Here is a 19,345-nt window from a genome sequence, read left to right on the forward strand (position 1 = left end):
ACTTACCACCAAACAAAGCTCAAAGGGTTAGTGTACCTAAGATATGTGCACAGTATGTACTATACTGAGAGTAATAATTCTACTTGTGATTGTGAATTTTGGGTCTGACCTTACTAACTCTGAAGTCAATGGGAACTTTGCTATTGACTTCAATAGGAGCAGAAACAGATAATTAATTAGTCCTCCTGTTAACATTTCTGAGAAAAATAAGGTAAGTTGTCATGAAGATGGTGGCGTAACTATATGGTGTTGGTGTTGGTCCTGCTTTGAGCAGGGGATTGGACTAGATGACCTCCTGCGGTCTCTTCCAACCCTAATATTCTATGATTCTATGACTATACATGGAGGAATCATTACAAAGTACCAGGCTTTCCAAACTCAGTGTCTTGCCATAGTTTTGCAGAAGTTTTCAATAAGGGAGTCCAAAGAATTTTCTTATGGAACATTCATCATTCATAAAATCATATATAATTATGACAATTTACAGCTTATCTCAAGTTTGCCAACTGCAACTGAAAACACTAGGAAAAAACTACATAAGATAAGGAACACACGTGGTGAATGTCAAGAAACGTTAGCTTTTTCAGTGTGATTGATGGAGAAGTCAGTCAGTGGGCTAATATTTCCTGTCTCGGTACCGTTACTGCTTCTTGTCTACTAAGCAAACCTGTCCGATGAATGGTTATTTCACAACCCAGCCAAAACAGGCTTCTTATACAGATTCTAAGTGGACAAGCTAGAGTAACTGAGTTTAATTTTCATTTATCAGTATCTGCTCTCATTTCATTACCCTTTTAACCTCTCCTATTTAGTGAAATTGTGCTCTCACGCTTAGGCAGCTTTGGTGAAAATTTACATAACTATTTTTCAGCAGGATTTTGCCAAGTTTGCACAGTTAAGACAATAACAATTTCACTCAAGAGAGGCAGTTATCTAACAGTGTTTTTTTTTAAATGATAAACAAAATTTATCTCCTATAAAAAATCCCTCACATAGACTTTCCCCAGCAACACAAATGACGGTTTACATTTTATATCTTTGATCTAGGAGTTCTGAGAAATTACATCCTGCAGATTTATATACAGTAGGCACAGGCAACAGTGTCACTTTAAAAAACCCAACAGCTTGAGTCACTGTTTGCCGCAGGTATAATACGAGGTAAATGCATGTGTTTGTGTCTCATTTAAGATAACCAAAGAACTTCTGTGGTAATAATACATTATTTAGCATTTCACTGAAAAAAGGAGACAAGCGTAGCTATAGCTACCAAGAATATCAATGACTTTTTGCTTTCAGGAAGGTCTAGAAGCAATCTGTTTATTCAGAGGAGTTGTCATGGGAATACACTCAGGACAGTATGTTTGATAAAGACTACAATTCACCTGTTACCAAAAAATACCAAAACCCCATGACACACACACTATCCATTTATTTGAAAGTATCTTTAAGAATGTTTCTTAGATTATAAACTCTTCAAGGCAAGCACAGTGTGTAGCTCTGTGTTTATACAGCACCCAGCACAATACAACCCCTACTTACTATTATGAAATTAAAATAATAATGTTTAAAAGTTAAAACACAAAAAAGCCAGTAGCAGTACAACTAGAATCCTGCAGCCATATATTTATATATTTGTTATCTAAATTAAGAACCTCCACCAAAACTGATAACAGAAAATAATTCCCCTATTCCCTTCTGGAAGGTCCAGAACCTGCAGTCTCTGCTGAAGCTCCCATTAATTTCAGTGAGCACTTGATTTAAATAAGAACTGCAGGATCAGCACCAGGACTATCGTATGTTACTTCCTAATTGATCTTGATGTCCTCACTGGACTTTTACACCATTGCGTGGGGAGGAAGGAAGAGAAGAACTGAGGGAGAGGAAAGGGAATGGAAGGAGAGAAGTCAAAAGAAAGAGAAGGGGCAGCAAAAAAATAGCAAGAGAGGAGAATAGGAAAGCGAAGGAAGGAGAAAGAAAAGTAATGGGTAAGAAATAGGGGTTAGGAGGAACAGACTGAGAAGAAGGGAAGGAGGAATAAATGAGGAAGCAATTAAGGGCCTGATCCCAGATCATTAAAGTCAATGGGAGTTTTGCCATTGACTGCAATGGGTGCAGGAACAGGCACTTAAGGGAGAAGAATCTAGCAGACAGCTGGTATAGAGGAAAGGGTCTACTGAGAAGGGAAGGATCTTAGCAAAAGGGAAAATAGAGAAAATCCCAAGTGAATGTCATATACTCCGCCTCAAACAAGAGGGAAAGAGAAAATACTGAAAGGAAACAGAAGGAGCAAGACAAAGGTAAAAATCAGGAAAACCCCCCCACAGTATCTTGAAGAGGTGAAAGAAGAATGGCCTAAGAGAGAAAAAAATGATCTTTAAAAAATGAGAGACGTAGCCCAAGGTAATCTTTTCACAATTATTACATACATACACAGAAAATGAAATCTTAACCAAAACCATAAGTCTGGATACATGGAATTTTGGGGAAGTTTAGAATCTGAACCCTAATCTAAATTTCCCAGCTGGTCTCATTTCTATAATACGCTGACCACCACCTACATCATCTTATCACTTCAAGTCAAACTTTGGGGTGTTTGAAATCCAGATCTGACTTCTAGCTTATCTTAAACAAAACATGATATCTCTAGTAAATAAAACTGCACAAGAGTCTTCTGGAGTTTTGTTGTGTCATATTTTAAAACTATGTGCAGTGGGGAGGAAACAGGGGCATGCTGGGGGGGGGGGAAGCTGGGGCATGCCCCACCCCCCAACCAGTGGAGGCACAGAACTCCTCCAGAGCCAGGACGTAAGAGCAAGCTCCTCTGGCACCAGGCCAGGGTGTGGGGGAGATCCAGTTTTCCAGCTGCTGGGGGGAGGGGACGAGAGCCATCTCCACTGGTCCTGGGGCCTCAGCGGGGAAAACCAGCTCCTCTGGCTGCTCAGAGAGAGAGAGCTCCTCCAGCCATGGGGTGCACAGAAAGTGCCCCTCAAAAACAGGAAAATTTTTATTCCTGTGCGTGCCTCTGGGAAGAAAGTAAAGAATTTACTGTGACATGCATACAAGTATTTTTGAGTTGCTATTCACTGTTACAGGAATGCAGTATTTCTCTTGATTTTACTGTTGGCATTGTCAGAAACAATACACAATATTTATTGGTTTACGGCATTCTTGTCATGTTACAGGGATGTGACAAATGGCATTTGTTGTTACTGGTCCAAACACCAATAGTAGCTATCAGTCGTCAGTAAATAATAAATACAAATAATTAATGACCTTGCAAGGAATTGTGACCTCAAGACGTCTCCTGATAGCAGTAACATTTGGCAAATGGATTGCGTTGTGTGGCCAATGATAAACAGATTTGCTGGAACATGGAATGCATGATTCGGAAAGCTGTAATGCGAACCTTTTATATAATGCAGTTTTTGAAACAGAACAGTGAGATTCCTATATGATTTTGTCCCATCAATTCCATAGACCTTTAGTGGGATCTTTTTAAATCAGCAGTTCAGTAACTTTTCATTTTTTAAGTTTAAATTCACTGTCACTGATATTTTCAGGAGTTATTGGGTAGTGCTTTGGTATCACCGTGGTTGGCAAAAGAACCAAAAGGATTGAACATGAATTGTGGAGCCAGCACACATTTCTACTTTTATATAGCTGATGACACAATTGAAATGCAGGCCAGGGCCTAGCTTTTGCTGCTCAGGTGTGCAAAGGAAGCAGAAACGGGCCATTTCTTCGCTGGAGCAGTGAGTCCCCCATACACATAGAGTGGGTATAGCCAATTCCTACATTATCCCACCACCTCTGCGGTTCCAGAATAGGAGAGATCTCAGGGGTGTGGCCAGAAAATGCTACACTCTGGCAGTCCCCATCTGTCGGAATGTCCCTTAGGGACTGCTATCAGCTGGTGGAGTTTAGGGCAGTTCTCAGCTTCTAGTTCTCCAGTGGTTTGTGCTTTTTTTGGCTAGTGATGCTACCATAGTGCCTCAGTGATTCAGAGACAGAGACTAGCTAATACTTTCTACTTAAAAATCAAATTCACTTTGTCCTACTCAAAAATAAAGCACCATTAACTTCAGAACTAAGAAGTTCTTCCTGATTTCCAACAGCTGCCTCTGATTTTAGATCTGCAGTTTTGGGGACACACATAATTGTAGGCACATTGTACAGCCACTTAGCCACCTACAGTAATGAATTGATTGTGTGTGCAATCATTGGTACCCATGAGGTTGCCCCTACAGTTATTTGCAAGCCTCATAATAGGAGTTCTAATTTGGAGCCCAAGTTAAAGCCCTGTGAAAACTAGGACTGTCTATTTGCATATAGTAATTGTTTTACAGCTAGCTTACATACCCTAGGGGAAAAAAAGGGTTTTAATACAGAAATGTGTGCACTGATGCCCCCTTAAAAAGCATTGTGTGGTACCTACAAAACCAACAACAAATTAAACTTAAAATCAAGCACTCTTTGAAGGGCCCCATTATCATTTTACAGAGGCAGGAGAAGCATTTCCCAATCTTTTCAATCATGTGTACCATTTTACTAGACTAAGACCGCAATCTTGCCCTCTTGAGCTGACACCTCCTATTTAGTTGTGTGCACTATAATGTACAAACATATGGGTGGGTGGGCTAAAATTTACAGAAGTAAATAGGAGACACAGTGAGCAGAGGCTTAACACTGAAGCAAGGATGGAATTCATAGTATCAATCACAAAAAGACCAGTCATATTTAGGGCCTCATCCAGTAAAGTCAACTGGGAGACTTCCATTGATTCCGGTGGACTTTGGATCAGGCTGTCAGTACCTAAATGCTATGGTGATTGGCTATAGACAAGTAATATAGGTGCAGATAGATTAAAAGAATCCTAAAGAATTAATAATAGTATCATACCAATTGTTGGGAATCACTAGAAGGTATAGCATGCACCCTCAGGAAAATAGGACCAAATCATGAAACCCTGGATACAGCAGCCACATTGCTTACCATTTGCAGCGAAAGCCTTTGTAGAAATATCATTTAATCTATACAAAAAAAGAAAGATAATTAAAATATTGTATAGACCAGAATAATATTCTCAAGAAATGTCTGGCGGTAAAGGCCACTTTTGGCATGCCCTTCCTATTCTGATCTGCAAAGCCACTACTCCCTCCTTATTCAGTCCTTAAAGTCCATTTCTTTCTTCTGCAAAGCCCACAAGAAACTAGTCAACTAAGATGTATTTATTTTATTCCTGAAAAACTCAAACTTCTTTGCTCCATCAAGCTGTTGAATTCCCCAGAACAAGAACCCATGTTATTGGTATTAACCTGGTCCTTCCCTCCCCAGACTCCCTCTCATTAAGTTCTGTCCCCTCTCATTATGTCATGTTGTCTGATATTAGCTTGTAAGCCCCTTAGGACAGAGCTCTTGCCTGTATCTGTATTGTGACATGCTATATATCATTATGCTATCTTAGGGTTCAGTTATGTCTTTGATAGAGTTAGAGTTATACTAGAGCGAGGGAGGAGCTCCACTGTCCAAGCAACGGTGCATGTATGGAGGTATCAGGGGAATGAACTGAGAAGAGGGACTTGCGACACCATTGCAAACTGTGTAGCCAGCCCTTCTCTCCCCAACACTCTTACGTTGATGCTTGGTGGGGTTAGTGTTGCAAGCAGGACAGGTCCCACATTCACTGTGCCCACACATGCATCTTCTAGGGTTCCTAATGCTGCTGGCAGTGCTCCTCAGCACAGCAAACCAAATTATAGCTGCCTCCTGTGCAGGTCCAGTAGGGCGAGAAGGGACTGCCCAGCATCTGCCTCCCCCTTTGGCATGGGGCAGGCATAAGTTGGCCTTCAGGGCACAGCAATAAGCAAAACTCAACATTGTAAATAGGAAGCTAATATTTTAAAAGTTGCTTTATGTTGCTCTCAACATCTTGCAGTGTGGTCTGCAAATTTTTAGCATCAACTTCAAAGTAAACTAGTTGCTTGATTGTACTGAATTCTGAGAGCTATAAATGTAAAAGCTAGCATTCAAAGACTTGAGGGTGTTACAGGGTAAATTCCAATGAGCACAGAGGCAAAATAAATTTCAATGTAACTTTAGATTTTTCACATGTACAATTTACTTTTATGTTTAAAAGCATCTCCATGTGCTCTTTCCTCTCATGACATCAGTGACAGAAATGTTTACAGTAATTTATCACTGCTGTCACTTGGAAGAGAATAGAAAGGCTGGCTAGAAATATGCCAAGCAATGGTGAAATTGACAACAGAACAAGTTATTATCAGATTAAATAAAATAATCAAAGTCCTGTCAAACTCAATAATTTGTATGACTAAATTGAGATAAAGCACCTAACAGGAATGCTGACAGCGCCTGATAGGACTGCCTATAAGCTTCGTAGCTTTTTTTGAAACAGAAACACAGAAATCTCCAGCTCAGGAGAATGGTCCCTATAGTTCAATATCCTATCTCCAACCGTGCTCCATACCAGACACTCCAGAAAGAGGTGTAAAAGCCCCATAATTAACAATCATGCAATAACATGCCTATGAAGGAACTTTCTCCCTAACCCCGTCAGAGAGAAGATGGCTTAGTCCCAGAAACATGAAGGATTTTATAATTTCCTTTAAAATTTTATCATTTATAATTTAATATTTATAATTTCATCCTGTCTAATGTGGCTAAGACTGATCTCAATATTGATATAAACATCAAATCCTTTTTATAATCCTGCTAGGTTCTTAAACTCTGGAATACCTTATGGCAGTGAATTCCACAGGTTCATTATGTGTTGCATAAAATAATTCCCTTTATCAGTTATAAATGTGTTGCCATTTAATTCCATTCGGTGCTCAATGTTTTTAGGATAATGACAGAGGTAAAATATGATTGACCTTCTCTACATCATTCAAATATTGCCCTTGGTAAACTTAACAGACAATGTGAAATAATACAGAGTGTGTATTTAGGGCAAAATATTTGATAACTTTCTTAATCCTGTAACACTATTGTTTTAGGCACAGATTTTTAAAGGTTTTTAAGTGTTGCTGTGCTCAGCATTACAACGCCTAACTAATTTAGGATCCTAAATCCAATTTTCAAAAGGGATTTAGGCCCTCAGCCACTTCACTGTCAATGTGATTCAGGCTCCTAAGTGCCTAAATTCCTTTTGAAAATAAGATCCCAAATCAGTTAGGTGTTGCAACACTGAGCATAGCAATGCCTCAATAACTTTTACAAATCTGGGCTTTAGTGGCTTATATACATGGTTAATACACATGGCATGTTCAAGAAGGCTTGAAAATCCTGAAAACAGAAATGTCCATTCCAATCTTTATTGCAACAAGCTCCATACCTGCTGACTGGCTGTAGCTTTACCACAAATATGTTGGGCTTGGATGTGTCTACTTCCAGCTTAGATAGCTCAAACTCGTCTATGTCTGTTAGCTTCCAATCCATTGATTCTTGAAGATAATCCAAAAGGTGACTGGTAGCCTGACAGTCAACAGCCGATAAAACTAAAGAGGATGATGAAGACTCAAGGAGTTCCTGTAATAAGTATGTGGAGAATTTAGTCATCTGCTTCATAGTTAAGACACAGGCAGATTGCTTTTTTATATTCTTGATTATGATATTCAAATCTGCACACAAATCCAACATGGCAATTTAAAAAAATGGCAAGTAATGAGCACTGGTAGAGATGGTTGAAATTTTTTCAAAATTATTAAAACTTTGCAAAGCTTAATTTTTTTCTATTTTTTCACCAGTTTATAGGTTTTGAAATGTCTGAAAATTCAAAATGTTGATGAATTTTTTTTGTAAAATTTGTTTGAATATTTTCACAAAGATAATCCTGCATTTTTCAACCAGTAATGTATTAACATTTTTGCCAACAGGTTTTATATCTCTTTAAATTGATAGCACATTTTATTTAGCACATACTCCACATGAAGCCTTGTAAGCATGATACTGAAAGGGGCTAGATTGACAGCTCCTAGCCTGCATCCCCCAGAACACATACAGTGCTAGTTTCCTCACACTTCTACACCAATGTGTCTCAGTGTGACACAGTAATTCCATCTCCATGGCTACTACACCATGAGGAAGTGTATTTATACTATCAGTCTAATACATAGAGGGTATCAAACAGCTGTCAAACAGGAAATTAATGCCGTTGTAATTGAAACTAATCAATATAGGTAAGCACAAGTTAGAACAGTACAATTCAGTACCAGACAGCCACACTACTATGTCTACACACTTTGCATCTTAAATACCCATTCTTGATAAGTGCTATGAGTGACTAATTTGTAACAAATAATTTGACAAATCTTGCCTATTTTGAGGTCACAGAATCTCATGCTATTGCTATTTAATTTTTTATTAGTATTTTCATAAATTTCAATTACTTCCTGGCTTGCTACTCAAAACCTGAATCACAAAACTCGGACTGAGCTGACTCAGTTGGGATTGATCAAATGGTATATCTGTTATTTGATCAGGTGAGCATGACTCCTTTATTCAGGCTTCTGAGCCAAACTCTCATGGAAATTGAATTAAAAAACAAAACAAAAAAACTTCTTTCTGCAAGAATGAATAAATAACGCTAATGTTCTGAAGATGCTGTTTCTGTGTCACTGCAAACCTACACTACCACAGGCTCCCGAATTGAGACGCTGACAGGTACTAAGGCCAGTTGGGCCTGTTGCCTTAACATGGTTGGGAACTGGGGGGGGGGGGGGGGCTGCCATGCAGAAATACAGATCTAGAATGGCTGAACCACGTGGTTCTTTCCAGTGAAGTGTGACAGTAGCAAGGCTGATCCACAAATGTGCACTTGAGAAAGACTAATGGAGTCTAAAACAGGCTGCACGGTGACTATGACACCTAGTTCACAGTATCTTCTCTTTTGCATTTCTAAATTTAGGGATAATTGCTACTATATCTAGTGTTCTGATATTAAACTTGTTACAGACTCTCTCTTAACTAGTGCTAGTGTTATGGTGTTGCTAAAGCTTTTCTCCTCCAACTCATTCTTTCTGTTCCCTAACGCTTTCATGACCCTTTTCTGTTTTTCTGATTGCTCAGATGTTTTGCTGTTGCTTATGTTTCCTGATGGTATTGATTTTAAAGGAGAGAACTCCAGGCTAAGGTTAGACATTTTCACAGTTTGTCTAGCTGCAAATCAAAGATACCTCGGTTGTATTGTCCAATTAGCCAGGATGGTAGAAAAATAACTACGGGAATGAAAACAGGTCCAGCCTGCCTTGGTTCACAGGCCTCTGAGAAGGCTTCTCAGCTCCTTTTACAGGAAAATGATGTCATATCCTATATTGCTTGTTTTGGTTAATGAACCTGAAGATAGTTGACATATTGTATGAGAAAATCCTGATGCTATATTTAATGCCAATAGTTTTGCTACTTTAATTCATGGAAGTCTATGGCCTGTATTATGTAGAGAGCCAAACTAGATGATCACAGTGATCCCTTCCAGCCTCATAATCTCTGAACCCCTTGCTTCCAGCAGCAGGAATTGTTCCAACAATAGTATTAAGCATTTTTTAAATTTTTTTGTTAAAGAAACATTTTTAGTGATCAGTGTCTTGATTTATAAAAATTATGAAGAGGGATATTGAAAAACCTATATGAGTATTGCATACCTGTCATTAAGGAAACCACATGACGCTTTAGCTGTTTAGCGTATATTCAGACTAGCATATATCTTCAGCTCATCAGAATCCTGCACACTTTAAATGGGATTGAGAATGCATAGAGCTACCCAGATGGGCCTGATTTTGCATTCCAATGAAGGATCAGGCACTAAGGGGCAAATCCAGTTCTGAGTAATCAAGCTGGATATTGGGAAGATCTGCAGGGGAAAGGGAGAGAAGTCTTCTCCCTAAGCACACAGAGTGACAGTGGAACCCCTGCATAGAAAGAAGCTGGAGTGTAAAATATTTGTAAAAGGAAATTCTGCTGGCTATGTCGAATTATCATCTGAATGAATTTTGTCTTTTTACAAGTCACCTACTCCTCTTTTAGATCAAACATTACAGGAACCTCTTTAATTGATTTCATTTGTTTCCAGAAAGATTGTTAATTGTTCTCATTTGTTCTTAGATACAGATTATGTTTAGATACTTTTCTGTCAATTTTGTAACAAAACATATTTTGGGGAGAAGATTCTTATGTTCCCAGACTTTTCCAGGGCAAAAACAAGCCAGAAGTAGGCATGTTTCTTCATATAAATGAGAGATCCTTGAAGTCTTTAATCTGCAAAAATGTCATTTAAAATATCAAAGCTGTGGGTTTATTTTCTACCACACTGATCAATTAGTGTCACATATGCAAAGCAAAGAGAGTTGGAAGAACCATCTGTTTCTACACAGGTAACAGTCTTTTGAAAATCAATGACAATCACATGGAAAATTAGTGTTGTCACTGCTTTTGAAGCTTTCATCTTACATAATGTATTTTATATTTTTAGATTAATAAAATATACTTTACCACAAGTTTCAGGACGCATACATGAAATTATGCATTATAGTTCTAGGGAAAATTGATGCAATATACTTTAGCAGATAATAGTTATTTCAACTACTGAAAGTATTTGTGAATAAGAAGCTTTTCATTCCATTGCAGTTTCTCAGCTAATGTTGTGACTGTTGTTATTGCATATCTCATTTATTAAATTTGCTCCTGCCCTGCCATTACAGGTTAATTCCAAATTGTTCTTTTAAAAATGGGTGCATTGCTTGTTCTTTATTTATGTACTTATTTTGCTTCTTTGTGATGTATAAAGAGGGCCTGATTTTATTCATTTGTTTTTATTTTCTACCTTTTTAAAAAAACCTTGTAACTATCAGGAATGCCAAGTCAGGGCATCCCTACTTTTGCCTGAAAACCTCTTAATAGTAGGAAGTAGTGTCTTAGAGCATGTTTACCATGTGTCCTCATACCACAGCTGAAGGGGAAGGTTTGAATCTTTAACAAAGACAACCTTTATCTAAAAGGTTAGGTAGTCACTGAAGTTAAATAAGTGTAAACAAAAACAAAGTTTTAAAGATTCTAAGGCCTTCTCTATCCCAGGCAATTGTACCAATTTAATTAAATTGGGTTAGAAACTGAATTTGGTTAAATTCGTGTAATCCTCTTATGTGGAGACTCTTAAATTGGTTTAAGACTATCTTGTATCAATTTAGTTGAAGTAGTACAAGGGTATATAGCAATAGGTTTCCTGGTAGGGCAGGGAATAATATTTCAGCCTCTTTAAACAGAAGGGAGGGGACATGGGTGACTGAGGACTGGTCTACACAGTTCTGTACTGCTATAATTACGTTGGTTTAGAAACTAACAGTTAAAATGGTGCAACTCGTACTGTGTGTGCAGTTATACAGATATAAAGATGCTTATAGCAATATAGTTTATACCTGTTAAGCAATCATGTTGAGATAGGATTATATGTCCCTGTTCAGCCAGTTGGTAAAATGATCAACAGTTTTTACTGCCGATAATGATTGCAATTATTTTCAGTTACATACACACGTTTGTTTTGGCCAATTAGATTATATTTGGCTATCAAGGAGTGTCTATAATAATAAGTCATGTAGCTGTGCATATGTACATTTACACACATGCAATATCTAGCAAAAATTCTGACTTACAATAGTAATTACACAACTGCACAGCTGGCAGCTAATTAGATTGCTTTATTTTACATTGTAATTCCATAAAGTTAAGTATCAGTGGAGGAACAGCCAAAGCTAATACTTGGGAAAACAGTTTGTGGGATATAATTTGCTTGACAGACATTCTCCCAGAATGCTAATCTTTGCATTTTATTATTTAATAAAAAAAATTGCTTGAACCTTTAGGATAAATGGTGTACTTGTAACATCGTTTTCTGTATTAACTGGAAATGGAAGCCTCTAATTGCACACATACTCATTGATCCCAAAAGCTCAAAACAGCTGTTAATGATGTAGCTGAACAAATCTAATAGCTGCAAATGTCTCTGCAGCTTATAACCCTATAACTCTCTTTGCAAGTTAAATTTTTTCCTTGTATTACATATGCTGTTACATGCACACATCCATACTAAATGAGATCTCTAGTGTAAGTCTGTGAATAAATTTGCATCTCTGAAGTTCAAGAGGAGAATGCTCAGGTGACATGGCATAGCTATTATTTCTTAATCACTGATACAACAAAGTTTGTATATTGAGATGTAAAAATTTGTGATCATGCAACACTAAAGATCTGAATTTGCCTAAGGTGAAGAAATTCATGGCTGATTTTCCCTTTGTCCCCTATTGTGTATATATTATGATAGGGTCTTTCATCAAAGAATCAGGACTGGATTTCTTTCTAAAAGATATGCTTTCACTCAACTGGAAGTTATGAGCTTGATTCGGAGACGACTGGGTGAATTTTTGTGGCCTCTGTTCTACAGAAGGTCAGGCTCAATGACCTTTCCTGGACTTCAAATCTATGACTTTGTTCACAGATGCTCAACTATTGCTAAAGTAATACATATGTGCACCTAAGTGAAAGAAAAATGTTTTGCTTAAACAATATATAATTCAATGTAACATATTTACAATCCTATTGATGGAGCAATATAGAAAAATGCAATTTACAGTCTCCTTGGCCACCATGTCCTACTCTAATACCTCCAGACTTTCTGTCCCAGTCTCCCGCCACACCCAGTTTCCTTGTCCTCCCAACAGCTCCTTGTCCAGCCAGCCCCAGTCCCCACTTCACCTGGCTCCTCTGATCTGGTCTCTCTCCTCCACTCTGGTCACCATTTTCACCCCCCCCCCCACACGTGCCCCTGCACTCAATCCCAGTCCCAATCTCCCTCCATGAGCTCCTCAACCAATCTCAGTCTCCCCCTGCATCTACTGGCTCCCAAGTCCCTATCCCCCCCTGCCCCAGTTTCCCTTCCTGGCTCCCATTAAGAATCTCCATGCCCTCCTAGGTCCATCTCTTGTCCCCTCTGCATTCAAGTCAGACAGCTTCCTTCTTCATGCTGCCTGGGCCCAACAGGAGAGGCACTGAGAGAGCAGAAGAGACAGCTTCCCTGCTCTCAGTTCTAGTGCCCAGATCTGGATCCAGCCCCAGCACACCCCACAGCAGTCCAAAGCTGCAACTGCAGGGAAAGTCCAACTCAGCCCTGGGCTGGAGCATGCCCATTGTAGAAGGAATCTTTGGGAAAAGCTGTTAAATCCGTAAGTCTTTACTAAGCATGTGAATTTTTTCAAGGGCTTATAACTTGGCCAATTTTGGATGGATTTCCATGGGGACAGCAAAAGGCATATCCCTGACATACATGACACTGCCCTACCGAGTCTTTTCTCCAAAGCACCCGGGTGCTAGAGATTTTCAAATGATAAATTACCGGAATTTTTTGTCTTGGGCAAAACAATGCATTTTTCCTTAGCCTCATTCTCAGAAATGGCTGAATCGTCTTGGCTGAAATTTTCCAAAACAATTCAGACTGAGGTAGCCAGCCAGCATGGAAAATTTCAGCCCAGACAGTTATGACTGGAAAAGTTATAAGTGAACTAAACCAGGGTCCTATAATGGGAAATGTCAGGCAACATTAATAGGCAGTACAACCCGCCCCCTACATATGATGTACTTACTCTATCATATGTACTGCATCATATGTCCCTTTGCTTGGCAAGAAGTGGTCATTATGGGTCAGATCCTGGAAAACGTTCAACTTCCTCTGAAATCAGGGTGAGTTGAGGCTGCTCAGCATCCTGCCCGTGGAAGGAAAAGGCCTGGGTAGGGACCGTCGAATTGTGGAAGTCAACTAATGGCTACGCAGGTGGTGTCGGAGAGAAGGCTTTGGATTCTTTGACCATGGGATGGTGTTCCAAGAAGGAGGAGTGCTAGGCAGAGACGGGCTCCACCTAACGAAGAGAGGGAAGAGCATCTTCGCAAGCAGGCTGGCTAACCTAGTGAGGAGGACTTTAAACTAGGTTCACCGGGGGAAGGAGACCAAAGCCCTGAGGTAAGTGGGGAAGTGGGATACCAGGAGGAAGCACGAGCAGGAGCGCGTGAGACGGCAGGGGTCCTGCCTCATACTGAGAAAGAGGGACGATCAGCAAGTTATCTCAAGTGCCTATACACAAATGCAAGAAGCTTGGGAAACAAGCAGGGAGAACTGGAAGTCCTGGCACAGTCAAGGAATTATGATGTGATTGGAATAACAGAGACTTGGTGGCATAACTCACATGACTGGAGTACTGTCATGGATGGATATAAACTGTTCAGGAAGGACAGGCAGGGCAGAAAAGGTGGGGGAGTTGCACTGTATGTAAGGGAGCAGTATGACTGCTCAGAGCTCAAGTATGAAACTGCAGAAAAACCTGAGTGTTTCTGGATTAAGTTTAGAAGTGTGAGCAACAAGGGTGATGTCGTGGTGGGAGTCTGCTATAGACCACCGGACCAGGGGGATGAGGTGGATGAGGCTTTCTTCCGGCAACTCATGGAAGTTACTAGATCGCAGGCCCTGGTTCTCATGGGAGACTTCAATCACCCTGATATCCGCTGGGAGAGCAATACAGCAGTGCACAGACAATCCAGGAAGTTTTTGGAAAGGGTAGGGAACAATTTCCTGGTGCAAGTGCTGGAGGAACCAACTAGGGGCAGAGCTCTTCTTGACCTCCTGCTCACAAATCGGGAAGAATTAGTAGGGGAAGCAAAAGTGGATGGGAACCTGGGAGGCAGTGACCATGAGATGGTCGAGTTCAGGATCCTGACACAGGGAAGAAAGGAGAGCAGCAGAATACGGACCCTGGACTTCAGAAAAGCAGACTTTAACTCCCTCAGGGAACTGATGGGCAGGATCCCCTGGGAGAATAACATGAGAGGGAAAGGAGTCCAGGAGAGCTGGCTGTATTTTAAAGAATCCTTATTGAGGTTACAGGGACAAACCATCCCGATGTGTAGAAAGAATAGTAAATATGGCAGGCGACCAGCTTGGCTTAACAGTGAAATCCTTGCTGATCTTGAACACAAAAAAGAAGCTTACAAGAAATGGAAGATTGGACAAATGACCAGGGAAGAGTATAAAAATATTGCTCGGGGATGCAGGAGTGAAATCAGGAAGGCCAAATCACACCTGGAGTTGCAGCTAGCAAGAGATGTTAAGAGTAACAAGAAGGGTTTCTTCAGGTATGTTAGCAACAAGAAGAAAGTCAAGGAAAGTGTGGGCCCCTTACCGAATGAGGGAGGCAACCTAGTGACAGAGGATGTGGAGAAAGCTAATGTACTCAATGCTTTTTTTGCCTCTGTCTTCACGAACAAGGTCAGCTTCCAGACTGCTGCACTGGGCAGCACAGCATGGGGAGGAGGTGACCAGCCCTCTGTGGAGAAAGAAGTGGTTTGGGACTATTTAGAAAAGCTGGACGAGCACAAGTCCATGGGGCCGGATGCGCTGCATCCGAGAGCGCTAAAGGAGTTGGCGGATGTGATTGCAGAGCCATTGGCCATTATCTTTGAAAACTCATGGCGATCCGGGGAAGTCCCAGACAACTGGAAAAAGGCTAATGTAGTACCCATCTTTAAAAAAGGGAAGGAGGAGGATCCTGGGAACTACAGGCCAGTCAGCCTCACCTCAGCCCCTGGAAAAATCATGGAGCAGGTCCTCAAGGAATCAATCCTGAAGCACTTACATGAGAGGAAAGTGATCAGGAACAGTCAGCATGGATTCACCAAGGGCAAGTCATGCCTGACTAATCTAATTGCCTTCTGTGACGAGATAACTGGCTCTGTGGATGAGGGGAAAGCAGTGGACGTGTTGTTCCTTGACTTTAGCAAAGCTTTTGACACGGTCTCCCACAGTATTCTTGCCAGCAAGTTAAAGAAGTATGGGCTGGATGAATGGACTATAAGGTGGATAGAAAGCTGCCTAGATTGTTGGGCTCAACGGGTAGTGATCAATGGCTCCATGTCTAGTTGGCAGCCGGTATCAAGTGGAGTGCCCCAGGGGTCGGTCCTGGGGCCGGATTTGTTCAATATCTTCATAAATGATCTGGAGGATGGTGTGGATTGCACCCTCAGCAAGTTTGCAGATGACACTAAACTGGGAGGAGAGGTAGATACGCTGGAGGGTAGGGATAGGATACAGAGGGACCTAGACAAATTAGAGGATTGAGCCAAAAGAAATCTGATGAGGTTCAACAAGGACAAGTGCAGAGTCCTGCACTTAGGACGGAAGAATCCCATGCACCGCTACAGACTAGGGACCAAATGGCTTGGCAGCAGTTCTGCAGAAAAGGACCTGGGGTTACAGTGGACGAGAAGCTGGATATGAGTCAACAGTGTGCCCTTGTTGCCAAGAAGGCCAATGGCATTTTGGGATGTATAGGTAGGGGCATAGCCAGCAGATCGAGGGACGTGATCGTTCCTCTCTATTCGACATTGGTGAGGCCTCATCTGGAGTACTGTGTCCGGTTTTGGGCCCCGCACTACAAGAAGGATGTGGAAAAATTGGAAAGAGTCCAGCGGAGGGCAACAAAAAGGATTAGGGGACTGGAACACATGACTTATGAGGCGAGGCTGAGGGAACTGGAATTGTTTAGTCTGCAGAAGAGAAGAATGAGGGGGGATTTGATAGTTGCTTTCAACTATCTGAAAGGGGGTTCCAAAGAGGATGGATCTAGACTGTTCTCAGTGGTAGCTAATGACAGAACAAGGAGTAATGGTCTCAAGTTGCAGTGGGGGAGGTTTAAGTTGGATATTAGGAAAAACTTTTTCACTAGGAGGGTGGTGAAACACTGGAATGGGTTACCTAGGGAGGTGGTGGAATCTCCTTCCCTAGATATTTTTAAGGTCAGGCTTGACAATGCCCTGGCTGGGATGATTTCGTTGGGGATCGGTCCTGCTTTGAGCAGGGGGTTGGACTAGATGACCTCCTGAGGTCCCTTCCAACCCTGATATTCTATGATTCTATGTTACAGTTATTATTGGAGTTTTAATTCTGTTTTCTGAAAGTCACGCAATGAAAGTCCCAGACAGTGTTGCAATAGCACTGCTGATTCTCTTAAATTCTTTGATCTTTTTTAAAGGCACAGGGGGAAAAAAGTATTTAATCAAAAAACACACCTTTGGCTGAGTGGCTGTGCCTCAACAATGCTTGAAGAGATTTTCTTCCAATTTCCCAAATGAATTCACTTCTGCAGTGAGAAGGAGCATGTGAAATTTCAGCCCCAACAGGAATGGTTTTTAAAGGAGCCACTGAAAATAAGGGCTTAGAATGAAAGTGCCATCTCAACAATAACTAACAGAAACAGAGAATCATAGAAGATTAGGGTTGGAAGAGACCTAAGGAGGTCATCTAGTCCAACCTCCTGCTCAAAGCAGGACCAACAACAACTAAATCATCCCAGCCAGGGCTTTGTCAAGCCAGGCCTTAAAAACCTCTAAGGAAGGAGATTCCACCACCTCCCTAGGTAACCCATTCCAGTGCTTCACAACCCTACTAGTGAAATAGTTTTTCCAAATATCCAACCTAAACTCCCCCACTGCAACTTTAGACCATTCCTCCTTGTTCTGTCATCTGCCACCACTGGGAACAGCCTAGCTCCATCTTCTTTGGAATCCTCCTTCAGGGAGTTGAAGGCTGCTTTCAAATCCCCCCTCACTCGTCTCTTCTACAGACTAAATAAGCCCCCTCAGCCTTTCCTCATAAGTCATGTGCCCCAGCCCCCAAATCATTTTCATTGCTCTCCGCTGGACTCTCTCCAATGTGTCCACATCCTTTCTGTAGTGGGGGCCTCAAAACTGGACGCAATACTCCAGATGTAGCCTCAATAGTGCCGAATAGAGGGGCATAATCACTTCCCTTGATCTGCTGGCAATGCTCCTACTAATGCAGCCCAATATGCTGTTAGCCTTCTTGGCAACAAGGCACACTATTGACTCATATTCAGCTTCTCATCCACCATAATCCCCAGGTCCTTTTCTACAGAACTGCCACTTAGCCAGTCGGTCCCCAGCCTGTAGCAGTACATGGGATTCTTCAGTCCTAAGTGCAGGACTCTGCACTTGTCCTTGTTGAACCTCATCAGATTTCTTTTGGCCCAATCCTCCAATTTGTCTAGGGCATTCTGGACCCTATCTCTACCCTCCAGCGTATCTACCACTCCCCGCAGTTTAGTGTCATCCGCAAACTTGATGAGGGTGCAATCCATCCCATCATCCAGATCATTAATGAAGATATTGAACAAAACCGGCCCCAGGACCACCCCCTGGGGCACTCCGCTTGATACTGTCTGCCAACTAGACATCGAGCCATTGATCACTACCTGTTGAGCCCGATGATCTAGTCAGCTTTTTATCCACCTTATAGTCCATTCATCCAATCCCTACTTCACTTCTTTAACGTGCTGACAAGAATACCGTAGGAGACCACATTAAAAACTTTGCTAAAGTCAAGGTATATCATGTCTATCACTTTCCCCATATCCACAGAGACAGTTATCTCATCATAGAAGGCAATCAGGTTGGTCGGGCATGACTTGGCCTTGGTGAATCCATGTTGACTGTTCCTGATCACCTTCCTCTCCTTCAAGTGCTTGAAAAGAGTGGGGCAAACCCAGAGTCCAGTGCCCAGCATAAGTAGCTTCTCTGTATGCTGAGTGGAGATTTAAGTGGACACAAGGAGGAATCCTACCTCCAAGGTTATGGAGTGCGTATGGTTCTGCAAACTCTTACATAGTCCAACTATAGGGCAAAGAATGGGAGGATCTGCACAGTTGTCAATCTCTCAGCCCTCCCACAGAACACCCAGGTCTATCATGTAAGACTATCCCCGCACGGGTGTCTTGCAACATGCAGGTATCTGTACATCCTGCACAGCTCCCTGAAATATTTCCCTCTCTTGAACAGTTGAAGTGCACCCGTTCTGCTGCCAAAGGAGCCTCTGTGGCCCTGGAAGCAGGGGCAAGAATTGCTCCTTAATGAAGCAAGCACAACCCCGCTTCGATTTTAAAAGCACAGGAGATGAGTCACATTCTGAAGTATTACTGCAGCCTTTTGAGGATGCAGCCCTTGGCTCTTCAGTTACATTTTACTGTAACTTCCATAATTTACTCATTCCCAAATGCACTTTTGCACTCGCTGTATAGTTATTTGAATTTGATGTTAGTCATGTTGGCATAAAAACATTATGATCTGCTGTGCAGATGACAAGTTGAAGAGTCCAGAAGTGTTGCTGATGCAGAAAAAGGGTGAGGAGGAGTGTTTACAACATCTAAAAGCCACAGGCTCTTTGAGAATATATATGGTTTGCTGTACGAGACCTAAACAGATTTATACGTCCCCCCTCTGC

The 19,345-nt window shown here is 41.3% G+C and overlaps 1 protein-coding gene across 1 annotated transcript in view; it reads right to left on the reverse strand.

Moving 5' to 3' along the window:
• LOC141980761 (V-type proton ATPase subunit S1-like) overlaps positions 1 to 19,345 on the reverse strand; it is a 77,745-nt gene that overhangs the window by 44,165 nt on the left and 14,235 nt on the right. The window contains exons 5-6 of the mRNA XM_074942347.1: positions 7,355 to 7,548; positions 4,993 to 5,030 (exon numbers count right to left, since the gene is read on the reverse strand). Coding sequence (XP_074798448.1) covers positions 4,993 to 5,030; positions 7,355 to 7,548 — 232 coding nt within the window. The remainder of the gene's footprint in view (positions 1 to 4,992; positions 5,031 to 7,354; positions 7,549 to 19,345) is intronic.

This window comes from Natator depressus, chromosome 1, assembly GCF_965152275.1.
Source record: "Natator depressus isolate rNatDep1 chromosome 1, rNatDep2.hap1, whole genome shotgun sequence".
NCBI classification, from domain to species: domain Eukaryota; kingdom Metazoa; phylum Chordata; order Testudines; family Cheloniidae; genus Natator; species Natator depressus.